The 22577-nt window shown below is 45.0% G+C and overlaps 2 protein-coding genes and 1 long non-coding RNA gene across 6 annotated transcripts; 1 reads left to right on the top strand and 2 right to left on the bottom strand.

Annotated features, from left to right (window-relative positions):
- Positions 1-390: 390 nt before the first annotated feature.
- Positions 391-10013, bottom strand: trim2a (tripartite motif containing 2a). Of its 4 annotated transcripts, none has more exons than XM_049720453.2 (13): positions 9971-10013; positions 5421-5611; positions 5104-5356; positions 4754-4905; positions 4508-4688; positions 3228-3575; positions 2597-2975; positions 2425-2525; positions 2150-2317; positions 1857-2025; positions 1689-1759; positions 1485-1625; positions 391-1408 (listed from the first exon to the last, which is right to left on the bottom strand). In XM_049720453.2, the coding sequence occupies exons 2-13, from the start codon at positions 5552-5554 to the stop codon at positions 1256-1258; spliced, it is 2250 nt and encodes a 749-aa protein (XP_049576410.1). In that variant the 5' UTR covers positions 5555-5611; positions 9971-10013; the 3' UTR covers positions 391-1255. The 4 variants fall into 4 exon arrangements, with proteins under 4 accessions (XP_049576410.1, XP_049576409.1, XP_049576407.1 ...); XM_049720452.2 differs by lacking the exon at positions 9971-10013 and adding an exon at positions 7865-8146; XM_049720450.2 differs by lacking the exon at positions 9971-10013 and adding an exon at positions 6886-7052.
- LOC125968934 (uncharacterized) lies at positions 8202-11926 on the top strand. Its single transcript, XR_007481385.2, has 2 exons — positions 8202-8400; positions 10003-11926. It is a non-coding gene; the product is annotated as an uncharacterized lncRNA (long non-coding RNA).
- fhdc1 (FH2 domain containing 1) lies at positions 11643-22566 on the bottom strand. The gene is made up of 12 exons (XM_049720434.1): positions 22108-22566; positions 17910-18432; positions 17188-17249; positions 16546-16648; positions 16361-16446; positions 15778-15878; positions 15561-15631; positions 15386-15493; positions 15183-15253; positions 14972-15089; positions 14730-14894; positions 11643-14668 (listed from the first exon to the last, which is right to left on the bottom strand). The coding sequence occupies exons 2-12, from the start codon at positions 18276-18278 to the stop codon at positions 12845-12847; spliced, it is 3078 nt and encodes a 1025-aa protein (XP_049576391.1). The 5' UTR covers positions 18279-18432; positions 22108-22566; the 3' UTR covers positions 11643-12844.
- Between the last annotated feature and the right edge of the window lie 11 nt (positions 22567-22577).

The following is a 22577-nucleotide window of genomic DNA, read 5'->3' on the forward strand; positions in this document are numbered from 1 at the left end:
TCAATATGGCTACGACGCAGCTATTTCTGTGTTGAAAAATGTATCAGAAAGAAATTTTCTTGTCTTGTTAGAAAGAAATCTTCTTGTCTTGGCGTTTTCACAAAGCATACACGTTCTTCCCCAATTCATGTTTAGATCATCAAAATCAGGTAAAAGGACTGATTGTTGTGAGTTAAACTTTTTCCGATGACAGTGAAGGCACCTTTGCTTTTGCTGAATTCTACTATTTAAAAAAAATAAAAAGATAAAATACATTTATAATAGTTGTAATATTACAACAAATGTATATATAAAATATCAAAATGCTACAATATGTTTTCACGTCAATTACAACTTTCAACTATTTAGCACACAGCACATCATAAAAATAAGAGGCCATCAAAACATCGTTTTTTTATTGTCCGGTGGACATTTTAATTCCATTCAAAATGAAAAGAAACAACAAAAAATGAAAAAAGTAATAATTTAATAGGAATGTGTAGAAAAAAAATTCTCAGAAACTGTGCAACCATGTGTTCTTTGTACTGTCAAACTATTGATTTGCTACAATTTACTTTGTTAGTACGTAAGTGTAAAATGTTTATTTTTGAAGGTGCAAGACGTCACAATATAGCAGATCGCACTTAGTGACTCAGTAGCACGTGACTTAAGTTTGTTTTGGATTGCCCCTTGGATTGACACTTAATAAAGAGCCATGCGTATATTTAGCGTTGTTGTATCGTACTGTTACGTCGCGGACGTGCACGTATTTTGCGCTACATATTTTATTTGGAACTTGAGTGTATTATCCGAAGAACTACAACAAGACTTTCTCCGCAACAGTGTTAGTTTTTTTAATCTTTGTATTACGGCTTAGCGCTTAAAATCTGAGAATGAAATGATCACATTACATTGAAAATATTCATTTGGCTATGATTCCCCCCCCCCCATATTTTTCTTCATTTTTTTTCCCCCTTTTCATTGTGGCACCTATACTTCTTCATATAATACTTTATAAGTAATCAGGCAAAATTTAAATACTGACTTTTTTCTTTTTTTGGTCACTGCAATTCAGAATAGCTGTGATGGAATGTTGGTTTGAAGTGATTCCTAAAAGGACAAAAAAAAAAAAAAACAGGAAGTCCCAGTGGCACAAATAGCGCACAACAGGTGAAGGTGAATGAGTGCAAATCTGCTCCTTACGTAAGTGTACACACACACGTGTGTGTGTGTTTGTGTGTGTGTGTGAGATCATTTGTGTTCAGTGCATGTGGAGCTACTGCAGGTAGCGGTAGACTTTGAAGCAGTGGTTCCCCGAGTCAGCCACCACCACGTGTCCATCCGAAGTGAGCGCCAGACCTTGAGGCCCGTACAGCGGGTCGGCCGACGTGTTGATGTAGGATAGGAAGGACCCGCTGCCGTCAAACACCTGACACAAAACAAAAAAAAAATCATTTAAATGAGAAAATAAAAAGTAAATACAATGCAGAAATATGGTAACTGGCCTGTATCCTGCTGTTGCCCCAGTCGGCCACGATGATGTTCCCGTTGACATCCACGGCCACCCCGGTGGGGGCGTTGAACTGACCGTTCCCTTCGCCGTTGGAGCCGAACTTCAAGAGGAACTCGCCCTCCGTGTTGAACACCTGCGGCGTATTTGTCCACAATTCAATCCCGATCGATCGGAAATCTGTACGGCGATGGCGTACCTTGACTGAGTGGTTGTGAAAATCTGTTATGATGATTTCGTTGTTGTTGTTGACGGCAGCAAAGTGAGGTCCTGAATGGGGGAAAAGAAAATAAATCAAAAGAAGTTGAAAGGCTGAAAACTCCAAATTGTTTTACGGGTGAATTTTTTTGTTCACGTTAGCCGTCACCTGCAAACTGCTTGTCGCCGTTGCCGCGGTTACCAAACTTGGTGACCATCTTGCCGTTGATCTGGAAAATAAAGACGCAGCAGGCCTTGTTGTCCACCACGATCACGTGACCGTTCCTGTCCACCGACACGCCCTTGGGACCCATCAGCTTGCCCGAGCCGATCTTGTTCTACAGAACAAAACAAAAAAGCCATCCAGATTATTGTTCTTGGCACCAAGATGGCACCGAAGCACTACAGTTGTCTAAATAAAGCTTCTCAAGTGATAGTTGCTTGGTACGTTGCCCGGCTCACCTTAAATTTACCGTCGGCGGAGAAGATGCTGACCCACTTGTTGTCATAGTCGGCGATGATGATGTCTCCGCTGGGGTGGACGGCTACGCCCGTGGGCCGCTGCAGCTGACCGGGGGTTCTGCCCCGGACCCCGAAGCGACTCCGGAACAGGCCTTCGTTGGAGAAAATCTAAAATAAAAAAAATTGAAATAACAGCAGTAAAATAAAGATTTTTTTTTTTTAATTAAATAAATCAATAAATAAATAGCAAAGGGCTTAACCGTGTAGAATTGTACCTGCACGCACTGGTTGTTGCTATCTGCAATGAGCACTTTGCCCACACATGTGGACACCCCCTGCAAATTGGTGAACTCGCCTTTGTTTCGCCCTTTGCTGCCTGCACAGATGCGAAACGTTCTGGAAAGTTCATCAAAATGTCCAACGCAAACAAAATGCGAGAGCGCGTACCGATTCTGAAGATGAGGTCGTCCTCGATGGGGTTCTCTTTCCGGCGGCCGGTGCTGTACATGCTGGCGGGCCTCTTGAAGGCCCGCTGCTTGACGTGCCCGCTGCTGCCCGGCGATTTGAGTCTCTTCTTGACGCCGTCGGAGGCGACCGAAGCGTCGGCCGACTTGCTGGCCTTGGTCCTGAAGGGGCTGCCTTTGATATGCTCCTCGTACAGGCGCAGGGACAGCGTGAAGGTGCCTTCTTTGGGGGCGGTGAACAGGTACTCGTAGGTGCCGTTCTTGTTGTCCAGGATCTCGCCGTCGCCTTTGCTGCCGTCGGCCGCCGAGATCTCCGCCGTCAGGACGGCGTTGCCCATCTTGCAAAGGCCGCCGTCTTTATCCTGAGCAAAAGGCAAACATGGGTTGATTTTGCAACATTTCAGGCATCCCCCATTTCATCCCTGATTGCAATTTTGCAAAATTAACCAAGAAGATTTTACGTTGTGAATTTAAAACACAATGTCTGAATGTATTGTACTGCCCCCTTGTGGCCAAAACAGGCACACCAGAAAGGGAAACACAATTATTTTTTTTTGTTTTGCATTATATTCAATATAATTTTTACAAAGAACAATATTCTTTTCATTTCCAACCTTGGTAGTGACGGTGACGGAGGTGGGCACGCCCGCCACGCAGTGCCGCAAACCCTCGCCGGTGGCCACCGTCTCGGACGCCACGGCGTTGGTGGTGATCACGCTGCCCAGGTTGTGGATGGACTTCTTCACGCCCTCCGTCTCCAGGCGGAAGTCCAGTTGGTCGTTCTCGCCGGGCCGCAGGGGGAGCTCTTGGGCCGCCAGCTCCGCCAAACGCTCGCTCATTTGCTTCTTGACCAGCAGAACCTCGGCCTCGCCGCCGTGGCTCAGGGCCTGCTCGGTGAAGTCGCAGCTGCTGCGGATGCCGTCCTGGCCTTGCAGCAAGCCGTCCAGCTGAGACTGCAGCACCTGCACGAGTGGTTATCAACAATTCTCCTTATGTTGTGTGTTTTAGTAAACACGTTTACAAATGTAATCTTCAATAAAACTCACGTTTCAAAGTCAAAATCATACTTTAAAAAACAAAAAAACTACAATTAGTGTGCACAATTCGGTAAACAGACAATTTTGTCTCCATTCAACCGATTGTACGTTTTAGGACAGGCAGCAGGGGGCAGCATTGTTCCATAGTGCTCTATTAATTACGTCAGCAAACCGGCTGGGACACAAACAAAAAACTGTCAGCACTCTTTTGGCGGCCAGAAGACTCGCTGTCTAGTTCTTTTTGGAAAACACCGACACTCAAAGACTATCAAGTACCCCGAAGAGGATCACAAAATGATCATCCTCGGACACCGTCTTGTTTTTGAAAAGGACCGACGCAAACTCACGTGAATCTGCTTGTCACACTCGTCTTCTGGTTCACCCCCTGAGGCCATTGTGATTTTACATCCAAGTCCAAAAGCCCATTAGTGGTGCACGGTCTTTCCCCCTCCCCCAAAAGAGACCCCGAAACCCTTTGCAGGACTTCGTCCTCGGATGCAGTGCGACACACCCTGCCAGTGAGTGCACCCTGTACACTGGCTCCATCTATCTACAAGCAGACGGAACGGAACGCAAACTCGCTCACTCCACCCACCCGCCAGCCCGCACGGCGAGGCTGCCCCCCCCCCCCCCTCCTCCCCTCCCTCCTCTTTCCTCCCTCAGGGCTCCGCTGGTTCAATTGTGAGTCATCATGGCATGTGATCAAGCTCCAGGGGCCAGCAAGCCGAGCAGATGATTGCTTTTGGGGTGAGGAACGGGCTAGCAAGCGCGAGACCGGGACTCTTCTTCACTCATTAGCATTAGCAGACTCTAAACTGCCAAACATGTAAACTGATGTTATTTTGAGGTCAGCCCACCTTCTGCTTGAGGCCAAAGTTGACCTCCAGCTCCATGAGCAGGACGCTCTTGCGAACGTTGAGCGTCTTCTGGAGTTCGTCGAAGGCGGCGTGGATGTCCTCCTCGATGGCGCTCTTGCGACCCGTCAGTCGCTGCAGGATGCCGGAAAGCGTGAGCAGGGCGCCGTCGATCTCTGGCAACCTGGCGAGAATATATTTTTTTTAGAGGACAGAAAGTTCTTTTCAAAGAGTTTTTTTAATGCGTACCTTCTCTTGACGGCGTCCATCTGCTCCTGCAACGAAGCCTTGTGTTGCTCCACGACGTCTTTAAGCGGCACGGTGGGATGTTCTCCGTGCTCGCCGCTCGCGCACTCCTGACACATGGCTGTCTCGCACGGCGGACAGTAGAACTCCATAACCTGAGCCGCAATTGAGCGTTTGTCATTTCCATTTTGAAATGAAAAAAAAAATATCCACGACAATTTTTTAAAACTGTTTTTTAAGCTAACACAGACACACAAATGAAAATAAAAAAAGCTTTGGATCATTAAATATCAAAAATAAATTCTGAAGAACATCATTGTGCGATTGGTTTTAAGCTAGTCGGCAATGCTCACGTTGCCTCCGTGGTTGGGGCAGGAGAGCAGCTGCCCCGCCGCCACCGTGGCCATGTCGTTGAGGACAGCCGCCGCCTCCTGATCGCCGCCCGCTCGGCGCCGGCCCGGCGAGCGTTGCAGGACGTCCATCAGGTTGGTGATGAAGAAGTTGTTCTGCAGCGCTGCCACACCCTTCTCGGGCAGGATGGACGTCTGGCGGCACACGGGGCACGACAGCGTCAGGCTGTGCGCCGGGATGTAGTTTTGCAGGCACCTGGGTTGAGGCGAGACATTATTTAAAATGTGTCATAGTCGAAGCAAAAAAAACAACAACTCACCTTTCACAGAAAGTGTGCAGGCAGGGCAGAACTTTGGGGTTGTGGTATCGTTCCAGACAGATGCTGCAGATCAAGAACTGCTTGTCGATCTGGCGCACCACCGGGCTGGGAATGCTGCTGGCGTCAGCGGCCATCCTAAACGCGGGATTCGATAATGGCCGCCCCGGCTCTGCCTCTTATTTGCCTGAGCCCTGCCAGACATAAAGTATCACCTCCATCAGTGATGACCTCCTCCAAGGCGTTATTTCGAAAAGGTGCGCCGGCTGTCGTTATCCCGTCACGGAGAGGAAAGGACAATCAACACTTTGGAGTTTCCCTCGTTTTACTCACTGATGGGATCAACAAGATGAAATGTTTTTTAAGAAGTAGCGCACCGGCGCACCACCTTCAAGACCCCAACAGTGTCGGCACACTTTTAGAATTGTCTGATTTAATCAGCTGATATTTCAGCAACACATTCTCAAAACTTTTGAAGGAAAGATACAAAAGGTTGTAGCGCACCCGATTAATAATAAAAGCAGAAACAAACCTCATTTAGCGCTAAACCGTGTTGCTTTTATATCCAAATTCATCCATTGACAAACGTTCCGAGCGACGCACCCCCCCCCCCCCCATTCTTGAGAGTAGCAGCCATCCCGCGGCGAGTCGCTCTTAAGAAGCACTCTCGACGGGGCTGATCCATAATGAAGGAGAAAACAGAAAGCGGGGCATTCTGTGCTGGCTCCAAAAATAAACGCCTTACCCACAATGCACCAGTGACAGCCGGCTTGACTGTCAGAGCGTCCTTTTATTCACAAAGTGACTTTTGTTATCAGGCAGAGCCGGCCGGGGAAAGTGTGTCAGTGCCACAACAAGCTGAAAAAAATAAATAAATAAAAAAAGCCGCTGGGGCTCAACTGCACTGCATGTTTATTCTCGATTATGTTTTTATTTTTTTTCCCCCGCCTAAATGGACTTCCACCACAAAGTGCGGTCTGCTTTCAATTAGCACTCCAATGAGGTAATGCGATGTGTTCACTGTCAAATAATGCCGCCGGGACATCGGCTAAAGGTTAGCCATAAGCGCTAGCCTGTGTTTTGCTGACACCCACGTCACTCACCGACCACCTCAATAGAAAATTACTAAGTGGTCAAGATTTATTTTCACGCTTCTGGCAGTGAAAACAAACTCTTTCAAAAACAAATCGACATTTGGTACACCTGCTGAAAAGTGATAAATGAAAATGCCATGATCCATCGACCATGGTTGACTTGCTAGATGCTAACACAACCGCGCGCGCCCGCCTCAGTGTACACACACACACACACACACACACGGACGGCTCTTATGTAATCCCATCAAGCAAGCTATTCCCGCTTACATGCTGGAGAATAATAAAAAAAAATGGAAACATTGCGGAGAGCAAGTGGGACGAAACAGGCGTCAACACAAAAACATCGTCACCGTTGTCGTGAGCTGACTCACTTGTAAATACTTGAGAATGGTCTCTTCCGCTACCTCCCGTCGCATCCCTCTTGTCCTCAAGTAAACGTCGTCTCGCTGCTTTTGAGCGTGCGGAGCATGGATGGAGGGATGGATGGATGGAGGGAGCGAGGGAGGGAGGGGAAGGAGGAGAGGGGGGGATGACGAATGGGGACCGAGCAGATGGAATTATGGGCGCTCCCGACGGGGAGCCTCGGATGCTGACTCACCCCGCAAAGCCAGCTGTTATTATTCATTTGAAAATGAGAATGTATTTATTTATTTATAGATTTTAATTAACACATAATTTAAAAAAATACTTCTAGTTATTTAGATTTTTTTATCATTTCCTTTAAATTTCCAATTAAAAATTGTTTGATTCTTCTCTGTAGTGTTTATTTTTAATTCATATCATAGATTGAGACAATTATTTTGCACCTAAATTTACTGCTGCACCACAGTTCATTGTTATTCACTATTTTTTTTTTTTTTATTAGCAAAATTGTTATCTGTTATGTTGTTATCTTAACTGTTATCTCGCCTGAGTAGGTGCTGCTGTTTAGGTTAGCAACGCGCTTCAAGATGATGTCACGCAAAGCCACTTCCAATCTAATCTGGAGCGTCCAGCGGGTGCAGGGCGACGTGATATTACGGCGGCAGGCTTGGCGGGTGTCGAATGCATCACGTGACGTCAACGCACTTGTCATCGTCACGTTTCTGGCCACGCCAGATAAGACCACAAACCGTCCGTTTGTTATTTTTTGTTGAAGCACACAAGCAACAAGTGACAAGCTAATGTTAATATTTTTTTTGATTTTCTGCAGTTTTGCAGGTGATGGAATTAAGTTTCAAAAAAAATTAATTTGAAAAACAAACCATAGAGACAGACTTGAATGAAAAATGTCAACATTGCCAGTCGACCACACAAATATACAACTAGCATCATATGCTAAAATGTAAAAGTGAATTTTTTGTCACTCACATGACTTGCCAGCATCCATTTGTCACGTCAATCATCCTCAATGTTAGTCGCCACTTCCTGCCTTCCACTCACTTCAAGCGAGAGCATCATGGCTGCCCGACTGTGTGTGTGTGTGTGTGTGTGTGTGTGTGTGTGTGTGTGTGTGTGTGTGTGTGTGTGTGTGTGTGTGTGTGTGTGTGTGTGGTGCTGGTCAACTAATCCTCATCTTGGATGCGGGATGGGAAAAAAGGCAGGAATGCATGTGAATGCTTGCAATAATCCAAACAGACTGATAGCCAGACAGTGTGTATGAGGGGGCGGGACTTAAGGGGGTGGCAGCGGGGGGACCAATCAGAAGCGACTGTTGATGACCACTACATCCCATTGGATTATTTTTGGATGTTTTACTTTTTTTTTTGGGTGAATGAGTTACGTATTCTAGGGTTTTATTATTATATTATTTTGTATGTGGCATCGGTCGGGTCCGATTGGCACAGAATCAGGAATTTGACCTTTGCAATTATCTTCTTTGGCAGGCACGGGTTTTAATCGATAAGGTAGGGTTGGACTTTAATCACTTAGATTTTTTCTTCATTTTTTTTTTCACTTACGATAACAGCAGTTTGTGTTCACATGGAGGACTTTTTCCGCACACATACACACACGCCAAACATTAACACACGCACACACTCGAAGTACCAGTTTGTCAGCTGCAAAGGCCAATAATTAACTACATGACTCATCACCAACAGACAAATGTCAATAAATGCTATTAATAGCTCGCTGTGTTTCTAATAATTTGACCTTCCCGCAGAGCTACAAAATTAAAGAAAAAAAACCCTAATTACTTTCAATTAGTAAATAAAATAAAATGATGAATTAAACTTTAAAAAAAAATCAGGGCCGGACAGAATTTTTTAACGCTAAAGGAAGATCAACTTTTTTGCATCTTCAAAAACAAAATTAGAATAAATTTTCCGAATTGACTCACTTTTGGCTTCTCATTAATTATTAATGGCGCACTCACAGTTCATTTCATTAGGTACATTGACATAATCTATTGTGCTGGATAAAACAAATTAAGCGCTCACCTGGATTTTATTGGGTTTGAAAAATAAAAAACGGTGAAAGACGAGGACGAACGATCATTCTTAACGTTCACTGGACGTCTATGAAGTGAACGGAAAGTTCATTTGGAAACCGCGGCATCCATCCCGTACCAACTGGCAGCACGTCAATACATTTCCAGCTCAGTTCACTCGAACACGACCAATCACATGCAAAGTAACGCCCCCCCCCTTAAAAAAAAAAAAATCAAAACAAAGAAAAAAAAGAGTTATTTTTCTTGTCTGTAAATGCTTACGAATAAAGTTAATTTAGCACAATAATGAACAGGAATAATCATAAATTGTCCAATTAACTTTTAGAAACCAAATCGCTTATTAAAGTAAAATTATCATTTATGATGATTTCAAATCGAGTAACAAACAAACTATTTTTCGAAGGAACACATTCGCAAGTGTGCTCTGGGGCTAACAATTCCTGAAAGGTGTCACCATGGCAACACTACATCAATGCAGCATCCCATTAAAGGCTCCTTTCATGGAAAAAAAAAAAATACAAAAAAGTGAGAAGAGAAGGATAACGTTATTTGCATTTCTGTGCCATTAATGATTTTGTCCAATGGAATGAGAGCTTTTATTGTCGGTGGTCGGAGGGGACTGTGAGGAGGGGCTTGGACTGTTTAGCATTCAGGGTACACAACCACGGGACCACCCTAAGAATTCTTTTCATTTTGGAACAAAAATGATCGGTTCAATCAAAACAGCAGACTTTGTATGTCTTTTTAGCTTCTTGAGTTTTTTTGTGGGTCTACTTTTGATGGACAAATTTAATTTAGCCTTTGGGGCCTAAATTATTGTTTTTAAAAATGGAGAGGGTGTCTGACCCAAAATGGCACTTCCTATTTTGTGGGTCTTCTCATAATAAAATTGCTGCCCTAATTTCATGTTGCTGAGTGACTCTCTATTCAGTGGTCTATTTTTTTCTTTTTCTATGTGTGAAGAAACTGCCAAAAAGGCAATTTCGAAGACCTTGGCATAGCCTTACTAGAAAAACTTGTCTTACCTCATGTCTTTTTCCATTTTTGTCCCTCTTAGGAATCCACACTCACTCACTCACGTTCATCTCATCTGCATTTAAAAAGAAGCAAGCAAGACTTTTACACAAATCATGCAGCAAGATCAACAAATAGAACACCGATTCAAAACATGAGCTACCACGACATGACTCACTGTGATGTCAGCAAAACCTGTCCGTCCATTGCAGGTTAACGCAAAAATGCACCAAGTGTGGTAGTAGTAGTAGTAACGCATTGAAGGTGGGTATGTCAGGAAAAGTTAGCATGACATGTTAGTGAGTGAGTGAGTAATGTTGAGGTGTAACATTGAGCTGCGGGATCAAGAAGGATTGAGACGAGCATAATCCCTCACACATGACCGCTAAAACACAAACACGGTCACCGGGGACAGGACAGCAAGTCACCTCTTCTTTGACATCTCATTAAAACATACATCTCCTCAACATATGACAAAAAAAAATGCTTTTTGAAATAACAACAAAATACAGGCACACGTGCACATTGTCCTCTTAATATATTAATATTTTGACAATACATTTCAATAATAAAAAACAATACTAAAAGATCCTAACCCAATAACCAAAAGGTTGAATCAAATAATAAAATAAGCACATAACGTTAGGGATGCCAGACGATGACGCTGCGAAATCCTCTGCTGCCCTCTTGTGGCAAAGAAACACTTTTGCAGCGTTAAGTGACGGCTCACTGAGTTGCTATGGCAACCGCACTGGCGATTAACGCTGCATCAATTGAATGCACCTTCTGCTGTTCCCACCTTGGCCCACCTGGGGGCAGTGTAAAACAGATCGATGTTTCTGAACCACTTTTTCTCACGATATAATGTTTAATTATCTTTTGTTTATGGTTGATTTGACAGTAAACCTCAAATGGGAGTGGCATTAGTTAGAAGCCTCTTTCTTTTTTAACAATTTTTTAAGAAGTGTAACTTGTACTTAAATCTGTACCGTAAGTCTTACCCACGAGTTTCAACCAGCCGAGTTCCATGTTAATGTGTCGTGACTTTGCCGTCGTCGTGGCGGGCAGGCGAGCACTTTGGTCAAGCAAACCAGTACGAAACCTCGGGCAACTTGGCTGCTTCTTTTCTTTTCTACACAAATAACTTTACTTTTCAATTTATACTTTCTTCTTCTGGTCTCTCAAATAGTATATTGTTGGGTGTGTTATCCGCATGCGGACACCACACTGCCCCCAAGAGGCCAAAGTGTGCATAGCAGGAACATTACTGTACTAATGTTCTTTACTGAGGTTAGTTAAAATATTCATAGTAAATACTTTAAAGAGGAAAGGAGTTATGTGTTATTTTTATTCTTCAAAAATAATAATTTCAAAGTCCAGAATAAATATTAATTATATTAATATAAATATGAACAGAATGTCACTATTATCACTTTTCTTTTTAAGCAAAATGATGCATTGACTGTTAAGTAGATGATAGTGGCCGTTGTCCCTAATATTATGACCATTGACCAATAAACTGGCTGTTATCAGACCACACACACACACACACACACACACACACACACACACACACACACACACAGGCACAGACAATGTGCCATTGTCTCTTTTGTGTGCCGCCCGCTTGATTTGCATCACAACGTTCATCCACACAAACACACACACACGTGATGAGAGAAGTACTGTATATAAAGCTTTAATGGTCATAAAAATATGTCTTTATATTATGTACACAAAGCAGCTGTATGGATGTCTTGATATGAATCTGCGTGTATGGAGCTACACAAGGCTTTAAGGCAACAGGCTGTTTGGTGTGTGTTAAGTGTGGTTGCCATGGAGATGGTGACAGTTTACTTTACAATGTCAACGTTGATAATAAAAGACACGCAAGCGTGACAAAATGATAAGAGCGAAAAAAGGACACACAGTGTTAGGGCCACACAGAGAAGAATAAATTGGGGATATTATGTAGGGAAAAAAAGGCAACATTTTGGGAGAAAAGTTGAAATATTACATTAAAATTATATTTGCTGAAAATACAAAAAAAGGAATAATGCATTGCCAATAAATTCTTTGCATCAAAGTTGAATCTTTGGTAAAAAAGAGAATGAAGTGGGACTTTTACCAGACCAATTATTAACATTCATTTCTTAAAGCTACAATTTTATTGTCATAATGTTTCTTTCTTTTTTTTTTTTTTTACTTTCCAATGAAGCCCTAACACTCGTTTGTCCAAAATAACCTTCAATATGGACGCACGCACATTCAACATCATCATCATCATTAGGTACCCCTTTAAAAATCTCAGGTGTACCTAATATTTTGACCAGCTGAGCTAAAGCTATACACACACATTAAATAACCAGGTGCTACATTCACAGTCAAATTGTCAACTCCCGCAAAAAAAACAAAAACAAAATAATAATAACAGGAAAACTCACATCACAGTGTCTTAAATGCTCAGTTAGCATTAGCGTCGTAGCGTGGCATGCTTCCCCGTGACGGTATGGGGGCGTCCTCAAAACACTACCGACAGGCATAACCAGTACCGTACGTTGTATAACGGGTTACATGTTTCTCTACAACGTGGTAGTTGTGTACATTTCTAGAAATGTAGCGCTAATGTTCACGTAGAGGCCACATCATGCAGCGGGTTAGCATAAAAAAAAAGACGTCCACGTACAATCATTGAGACCGAGAAAGGAATGTGGTTTTAAGTTTTGTGGCGACTATCAAATCTGGAGGATTTCGATCTCGGTGATTGTCAGTATATGACAATTAGACGTGCAACGATTAATCGAAGACTCATCGATTATCAAATGATTTGATCGTATTATTGAGAAAGTTGCCGATGAATTCAAAGACGCTAGCTTGGTTGCGGTTTACTTCCAGCTAGGTTTGACGCTTCTACTCGGCGTCCCCGAATCCCGAGGCTGTGCAGGCGGTGTCTGGCTACGGTACGCGGCGCGACTGCTCGCCTTGACGCTGTGCACTCGCCGCACGCCCGTCCGCTCCTCAGCACCGGCAACGGCTAATTTCGTCTGCTTGACCGACGCCTGCCGACTCAAAGCGGCGGCGGCGGCGACGTGAGCCGACCGTTCCTTCTTGGTCCGGGAAGACGACGCTACTGTGTTGCGGGCGAAGCTGGGAACGTCGGGGGAATTCTTGGAGCTGCTGCTTTCCGACAACAAGCCACCCTGGACTTGCGTCAGGGCCCTCATGGTGGAACGGCACATCTTCTCTTCGGGCGCCGGTTTAGGGAGATTCCTCAAGGGTTTGGCGCTGGGTTTATTGAGGGAGGACGTTTTCTTTAAGTTACTGGAATCGCACGCGCATCTTGACGTGCCGATAGGGAAGCCGCCGCCGCCGCCTCGCTGGGCTTTGGAGTCGTCAGGAGGTAGACTGGAGTGTCGCTGGGGTCTGAGGGTCTTTTCGCGGCGTCCTCTCGGTGGGGTGCTTTGGTCGCGGTGGGGTGGATCTAGAGTGGCCTCCGCTTTCTTTTTGCTCCCCGTCCTGGTGAGTCGGCTAATCGGCACTACTTTCCGCATGCTCTGGCTTTCGCTGCTGGTTAGCGTCCGTACAGCGGCGCCGCTTCCGCCGAGACCGCTGCTAGAAGAGCTAGCGCCCCCGTTGGCGGCATCGCTGCCTTCACCCCCGGCCTTGTTTTTCGGTTTTCCGCTCCGAGTCTCTTTCACCGCAGCGTCGTCAAAGCTTTCGCTTCCCCACTCGGGCGGCGTGGCAGAGGCGACGTCCATCGTTCTCGGTATCGAAGACTCCCCAGAGTCCAAATGGGCGGACGGAGAATTGAGCTCTCCGGGGCTCTCCCTGCCTTTGTCACCCGTTCCAGGATGAAGTCCCTCTTTGGAAAGAGACGAGCTGTCGACTTCTGAGACATCCAGGGTGACCGAGCAGTCGGCTTCGGTGCAGTCCGGGACGTAAAACGCCGGCCTCTTATTGGACAAGGGGGTGTCCAGGGGCAGGGGGGTGTCGCAGGTTGTCGAGGAAACCGAGCTGGTTTCGTCCTCTTGCGTCAAAGAATCTATCGCTAGTCCCGGATCTGTATCCAGAGTTCCGGAATGCCTGTCTCGTTCCAGATCAATCACCTGGACGTCGTCCTGATTGACAAAATTTAAAGTCTGGAGGTGAAAGGCTTGCAGAGAAGGAACCAAAGTGTGCTTCTCGACGTTCACGTTGATGTGGCCGCCGAAAGATGGAGGAGGACACGAGTATCTGCTGCTGTTGTTGTTGTTGTATCGGTCCTCATCGGCCTTCAGCCCCGCCGAGGAAAACCTGGCAAGAGGGCTGATGGGTTCGGTTTCAGCACGAGGAGACGTCAGGTCTCGGTTGTCCATCCAAGGTGCGCTTTTACGTTGCGGGGCGCGGCCCGAGCGCGGCAGGCTGTTGAACTTGTCTCCGAACAGCTCCAGGTAGCTGTTGAGGTCTCGGTCTGCGATGGACGTCAGGGTGTGGCGGTGGCGGCGGGCGCTGGACGAACGTCCCGGCGGACTGTGAGGACTCTTGGACCTCCCCTGGAAGAAGTCCAGGAGGCCTTCCTTGGTGAGGGTCTCCACGTCATTCTCGCTGCTGCTGCGAGCGAAGGCGCTGCCGCCGCCGCCGACTTGGAGCGACCACGCTAGTCGTTTCTCCTCCAGCTCCCTCAGCCGACGCTGCCTCGCCACCTCCTTCAGCTCGCGCTCGGCGTTGTCCTGCGAGAAATGAAAAGCACCTTTAGAAACGTAGGAGAAAATTTGAAGCGTGAGAGCCAACCTTGACGGCTTTCTTGAACTTGACGCAGAAGTCGTGGAAGATGCGGAAGCCTTCGTCCAGCTTGAAGGCGTCTTTGTCCTCGCAAAAGAAGTCCACCAGAGCGTTGCCTTCTCTGCAAAGGTCCAGACGACGACGCTTCAGATCCGTCAGAGTCTTCATAGAACTCTGAGAACAAGTTGGTAACGACCCGATGATCGATTTGTCACCATATTTCTTGACGATTGATCGACCGAGTGACAGACCTGGAGGAAAGGCTCCAGTTGCGGCATTAACTCGGGATCTTCATGAACCTTCTCCTCCAGAGTTCGGATTCGGACATACAAGGACGAGAACTCCAGTTCCATGTTCTCCACCGAGATCCTATGCAAGAACACAGTTTTACTACTCGCTCGACAAACTGAATTTTCATCAATTCAACTTGACTAGATTTTTATATTATTTTTTTGACGTTACCTGGCGGCACTCTGGATGTGGATCAGTTTTTCCGGAAACTTTAACAGCGCCTTGTCTTTTTTCTTGGCCTCCTAAATGAAGAAGCATGTTTGTGTGGTTCATGTTTTTTGTTAAAATATATTTTTTTTGTGTGTTAATCCAAAAGGAATAAAGTAAATGAAGATATGTCAATGAAGCTATTTTAAAAAAAAATGTTTTGTTACCATAGCGACAAAGTGCAGCAGGTTCATCCCCGGCTTGTTGGCTTTGGTGTCGGCCAAGGAGAGCAGCGACGACAGCTTGAAGCCGACCGCGTTCCCCGCGTAGCCTCCCTGAACAAACGTAAACAAACCGGCTAGCATTTCATCGTCTTACCGCTCCTGACCTTACGTGGCATACCGCGTTCATGATGTTTCCCGCCTGCAGCACCAGATGCAAAATGGCGTGAAGCTCCTCGCAACACATCAACTCTGTGGAGTAAAATTAAGAAGAAATGTTGATCGCTCTATCGTTAGCACATAAAAAATGCAAAAATGGTCCAGTGGACAAAATGGGCGATGGAGTATCAGGTGTGAGCGCATTTGAAAGCAGACACCGCACGGTGCGTCACGCTTACCTCGAGTGGCGACTCGTGCCACATCTACGTCGTGACTCATCAGCGCGCAGGATGGAAGGAACTCCTCGCCGAGCACCATGGCTTCGATGCGCACTTCCAACCTGACCCCCCAAAAAAAAAAAGATTATGACAGATGTTATTTATTTATTTTATTTTCATTTATTATTCTATTTATTATTATTTGTTATTATGTTTTATTTATTTATTTTATTTATTATTTGATTAATATTTTTTTTATTTATTTTAATCATTTTATTTCTATTTATTTATATAGTTATTTTCCATAACGATATATTGCAGTCATGATTTATTACGATTTAACATTGTGATATTGAGTCATCATAAGAAAAATATTTTGCCGTAATGACGATATATGAAACGATACGTGATCGATTTTGCCATAACAATATATTTAATGCATGATACATTAAATAAATCAACGATATGTGAATGATACGTACATGGTGAAATAAAAAAAAAATTCTGCATGAATCCCACTCAATATGAACTTTTATCTGATCACAAAGCTTGCAGTAATCCCCCCTGACAAAAAAAAAAAAAAAAAGTCAAAGAAAGGACTCACCGAGGCACCTGGATGAGGAGGAACATAAAAGAGTCGGCCAGCGTCAGCTTGTCCGGGTCGCCTCGGAACGCCTGCAGCTTCTTCATCTGCGGAAGGCAAAGGGGAAGGAAGGAAGGAAGGAAGTTGTTTGGTTGTCATCGGCGTGACGTGACGCGGTGCGGCGGTCGACGTGCTCCAACACGGACCTCGTCCGTGTCGGGCAGCAGCTTGAGGAGGTCTTTGAGAGGCTGGGCTCCGTACGCCTCGCCGCGTCCTCGCCGTATGTCCTCCACAATGCAACGGTTGGACCTAAAGGGAGGGAGGATGTGTCACAGGTGCGCCCTTTTCAATAAGTTCACAAAAGACGCTTTGATTACATTGGCCAGGTTGTAAAGAACCTTTGAGAACACGCAGGAGGCCTCGGAAGACAAAAAAAAGGCATTTCTTTCAAGAAGAAAAAAGTTGTCATAGTTTGGGAATACATTTTCAGAAAATAATTCAATTGTACTTCCAGATAAAAACTTGATGCACAGGAAATGTAGCAGAAAAAAATTCCTTTTTATTTTAATTGATCTTGAGCGACTTAAGAAGTGCTATTTTTTTTTTTGTTTCAAGTTCCAAATTGCTCCGCTAATGATGCGTACATCCACGACGGATTAACATTCCTGTCGCCTCCCGATATTGTGTGTGACGCACTGGGTTCTTACGTAATTTCATTTCCTAATCTAATCAAGGACAAACAGAAATGTGACAAAGCTAATTAGCAAACACATGCTACGACATTAATCCACCGAAAAAAAAAGGGGTTGTTTGTTTAAAGCCAACAAATGACGGAGGGCAGGACTTACTTCTTGAACTGCTTGAGAAAAATGCCCACGTTCATCCCCCTCTTGGAGTCCAGGATGCTGATCTGCGACCAGACACAAGGGGGCGACATGTCAAAAACCGAACAGGAAGTCTGAATACGCTGCAGTGTGCATGCCGGGCCAGTAGGGGACGATGTCACTTCCTTCTCCAGGTGAGATCTTTTGAACGCCACCCATTGATTTATGTCGCGTATGCTAACCAAAACAGCAGCACTTAAGAATAGCAATGAGCTAAGCAAGTGTTCAGGTCCTTTTTACTTTTTTGTACACTTTTAAATAATAACAAATAACTCATCTACAATCTTTGATCACCTGCTTTTTGCCTGCAGTATTAAATTACAGAACAGGTTACTGTGCATGTTTTCCCAGAGTGAGTCATGATGCAACACGTTTGTTTTTGGAGATAAAAAAAAAAAACTCTCTAGGTAACTTGGCACCGTTACTTAACAAATCCCTCGAGGGAAATTATTTAGTTGCACACGCAGCAGTCAACACGGTGTTTGTTGCTGCCATGACACTTTTGAAATGGCATCTGCTTCTCTTGCACACTCAGAAGCACCATGCTAATCGTTTTTTATCGTAAGCAATTCCAACTTTCTTTTTGTGTAGGTGTAAAATGCAGGATGGGAGAGGAATGAGACTTTCGATGAACTCTTTGGAACCTCTTCAGAAACAATGAGGCTGACCCCGAGCTTTATACTCACCTCTTCCTTGCTGCTCTCCTTGAACGATCGGGACCGGTTGAGCCCAGCCGCCGTCCCGGGAGCGGACGCCGCCCCTCGGCCTGCCTCATCCTGCTGACCAAACAGCTCCTCCACGGAGCGGACGTCTATTTGGTACTGCTGCTGCCGTCCTACTAGTGTCCAGATGTTGGGTCTCTCGCGGACCTTCTCCTCGGGGATGGGCTTCCAGAAGAAGCTGCGCACCCGGCGCTTCTTCCTGCCGGGGTGGGCCATCATGGGGGGAGGCGGAGGAGGGGGTGGGGGCGGCAAAGGGGGCGGCGGCGGCACAACGGCAAGGGGGGCCGCGTCCGGGGCGGCGAGGCCGTGGCTCTGGGGCTCATTGGCCAGCATGGCGGGGAGCGCTTGTTAGCATAGGAGCGTTAATGCTAACTACTTTCTCGCTGAAGACTTTTCAGGTACTGGAAGAGTCGGGACGGCGCCTTTCTGTTCTGAACGGCTTCATCACTCAAAGGGGGACCTGGGTGGCGCCACAGCAAAAAGTGGGCTAAAAAAACAAGAAGGAAAAGTGACAATATGATAACATAATTATGATGTCATAGTTTCAAATTAGGATTTTAAAATTCATCAGATCTCGCGAGTGAATTCCACGCACGAAGGTCTCCTGTTTCATGCATGGTGTAAACGACAACAAAGACAATCCTCGCATTAAAAAAATGAGGCGTTCACTGGCAGCGTGGAAAAAAAAAACTGTCTGGCAGTTCTCGGATGACAAAACTGCTTTGACATCAATCTTGTGACATGATACCTTTGTTGTAAACTAACAATGGTGGACAGACAGATTCAAATCAAATATTTGAGTTTTTTTTTTTTCCTCATTGGTGTCAAATGAGACGCATCAACATTACGTCTCGTTAGCCGCCCGACATTTGGTGATTCATCACGCTCATGTCGATGACATTTGACCTCCCTGTGTGTCAGTGGCTAAGGTTAGCTTGTAAAAAAAAATATTTTTTGTTTTGAGATATACACATCCCCCCCACCCCCATAGAAAAAAAATCCTAGCTCCGCCAGTGGGTCCACTTGCTGCCGACCCCCCCCGGGGTGATCCCTCCAAATGCCACGCCCGACATTATGTCATGTGACACTCCTTTAGGCCCAGCCAACTGCAATTGATACTCGTTTCACCGATTGACACAAAATTGGGCGGCTTATAAAAGTCTCGAGGATCATTCCAGAAAGAGGAAGTCGGCCATTTTGGTTTGAAGCAGCCATTTTTAATTTTGTAGCTCCCCTTAGAAAGTTAGTAAAAATAAAACCCTGACACTATTTTATGAAATGACACAATATTGTCATCATCAATTCAGATTCAATTCATAGTTTGACGTCTAATTTTGAGACAAAATTAGGAACAAGCAGCTCTTAGCTCACCAAAACCGAGTTCCAGTTTTCCAAAAGCAGCAGAAACTCAGTTTCAATTTGCGTTACGTATGAAGGTCAAGCTGCCTTTCCTAATCCCCCCGTCACTAACTTCCAATTTCCTGAGGCGCCGGCCGGAGGTCTTTCAGCAACGCCGCGGGGGCAAAGGGGTGCCTTGCGACGGGGACGCACCGGGACAATCCGCCCGACTCGGTCGCCGTGGGAACGCTCGTTAGCGGACCGTTTTGGTTTTCCATCCCGCTGACCACCGTGGACGGACGGGATGATGGAGGTTACTTATTGGACACTAGATTGGGTACACTCTTATGTAACACTTATATTAAGAAAGGAAAACAAAGAGCGGCATTATTATAAAAAATCCCGGATTAAGTGATTACAGTAGCTAAAGGAATTGAGAATCAGACAGGCGTGAATTCATTCAATTTAGGGTTTTGAGCAAGTGTTTGGGTTTTTAAAAACAATGCAGGTATTATTCTTGCTTTGCTGCCTAACGTTCTTCAGGGCAACTCAATTTGGTCCCTGATGAGACACTCGGCTGGCCCACAATTCATCAACGTGACTATAAATAGAACAAGGCGGGCTCCTTCCATCACTGCATCAAAGTGACACGCAAAAAATAAAGCCTTTTAATTCACTTGAGGGACTTAGAAAAGTCGCAACAAGTCACTGTTGAGGCAAGTGTGGACTTGTGTGCCAGGTTGTCTGCAACAATGGTGTTTTTTTTTTTTTTTTTTACACTTTGCTGACTCATTTGCATACTGCCCATGGATGGCTCATTCATTCAAATCACATTTAAAAAGCAGCATGAGACAATTTATTTTAATTCTTCACTTTTCCGGTCGGCTCTGATGAATCTGTCGTTTTTTTTCAGGCCAAAGGCTGATGAGAACCGAGCACAGTAACTAACAATAGATAACATATTACATTTTAGACCGTAAATAATTCACACTAGAGAATTACAACATGATCAAACTGGTCCCGCTTTGTTCCGGTCGAATTACGGCCGCCGTTTCTCTCGTGTGTCACCTGAGCAATGCGATCCGCCGCCTAAGCAAAGTAAAAGGCAAATCCATCGCTAGCATCTCGGCCCGGTTTGTTTTAGCGCCGACACTTCCGTCGGTGTCGTGATTTAAAGTTGCAGCAGGTGCTGGCGTCGTCGCTGTGGAGACGACAACCAGGGAAGGGGCGGGGGGAATGCAAACATGTTGCGTGCCAGCCACCCCTCAAACCCCGAAGGGCACCCAGACACTCACTTGAGGATAGGAAATACAAATCATCTGGACAAAAACATTTAGTGAGATACATCCGTTGATTGGACATGATTTGGAAAAAGGTGCACACCGGCCTCAACTGGTGACTTTTTAAATGTCACAGAACGACTTTTAAAAAAAATGTATCGCGGACAGCAAAGAGTGGGACAGGTGTTTCATTTGAAGTCGTTGATGCCAAACGTTTCACATCGGTAAGACTATAAAGAACATTCGAGTGGACTCTACGTTGGCAGCGACCATTCAGCCGGCAGCCCCGATCTCACACAAATAAATCAAGCCCCCACCCACCCACCACCACCATTTTAGAATCTTCCTTGGTGGGATGACGTCAGAGGGTTGAGTTTTCAATGTGAGTCTCAGCCACCACAGCAACCAGCCAACCGCCACCCTACCCACCCCCGCCCAAGTGACCCGACCTGGGGAGTTTTTTTTTTTTCTTCCACTGGGGTATTGTTTCGCACACTTGAATGGATTGGCCTCTAACTCATCTCAGCAGGCATAATCGTGTACAAAAGCCAAGGAAAGGCTGCCTCCAAACTGGTGCAGAGTTGTAAAAAGTTTTAAAAGGTCGTGCCGAGCTCTCAGACGGCCAGCTTGCTAGCTGTGAATAAAAAGCTAACAGAAAAGCTTTGAAAAAAGGATTCATTACATGAACCAGGAAGTTAACATTTGCGGCCAAATAGGGCTATTGCTCAATAATTTATGGAAAAAAAAAAGACTTAACTAGAAGCTAGCCTTGCTAACAAACAAAATTGCAATATGCTACCCATCACTGCTGAAAAAAACAACATGCAAAGGCCGATTAAATTATTAATAATGGGGAGTTTTAATTAACACTATAGTGTCACCAGTTTTTTAAAATTACAAATGAATAATATATGATTTTTGTCAAAATAACAAGAATCCACTACAAACAAGTAGTGAAAAAAGTAAATCGTCAAAAATAGTAACTATAAACATATTAATTAATATAGTAATTATAACTAACAATACGTTGATCACCATAAAAAAAACTACAAAATTGCCTTAAGTTTTGGAACATCATTCATATAACAGAAAATAATTTGCTCCCCAAAAGTTCGTGCAAACTTGTGAATTTGCAATTTGGTAAAATAATAATAATTAAAAAAAAAACTCCCTGAACACAACCAAAACAAAATGGGCCAAATTTTCAATACTTAGCAATAATTACTTTATTACAAATATAGTAATAATGACGATTTAGTTTCCATTAGATGTCAATAAGTGCAACAGATTCGGAACCACAAAGTAAATAAAACTATATTATGATGTCATTGTGGACCTCTACTGCATTGCAGAACCACCTCACGGTGACCTTAGTGAGTTGACTCCGCAGGTCCACACACGCAGTGGTACTGACGCACACGTTTGGCCCAAAAAGGCGCACTCGAAACCGGCTACACACCGCAAGGCACTGGGAACCTGTCCGCATCAAGTTCCCAACATCGCACATTCAAAGACACACACTGGTGAGACGAGGCCTCACTTACCGGGTAAGGATGGTTCACTTCGGTCGGGACACGTCAAATAATTTTTTTTAAAATCCGTTCCGACACCGTCGGACTCGCAGAGAACTCGCCAAGGGGATGAGGACCACCTGTCTGCCGCCGCAGAGCGTCTGAGTGTGCAGGGAGAGGAACCGAACCACCAAGCTCAGCCGGCCAGCCAGCTGCAGCCTGTGGACGTACTGAGTGCGTGCTCGTGCGCGAACACGACGTCAGGTGGAGGGGGCGCGTTCACGAGGAGATGAGTCACGTGGTTGTAAGCGGAATGAGCGGGAAAACAAACCGTTAAAACAATGCTAGCTTTGATTATGCTAGCTAGACATAATATGTTAAATGTATAAAATTATCAATATTACCAAATAAGTTATTTGTGTTATCTTTTGGTCTGATTTATTAGATCGATGAATATTTAGCTAGCTATATTTAAACCTAGCTGTCGATCCCTAAAAAGGCTG

The sequence above is a fragment of the Syngnathus scovelli genome, chromosome 5 (assembly GCF_024217435.2).
Source record: "Syngnathus scovelli strain Florida chromosome 5, RoL_Ssco_1.2, whole genome shotgun sequence".
Lineage (NCBI taxonomy): Eukaryota > Metazoa > Chordata > Actinopteri > Syngnathiformes > Syngnathidae > Syngnathus > Syngnathus scovelli.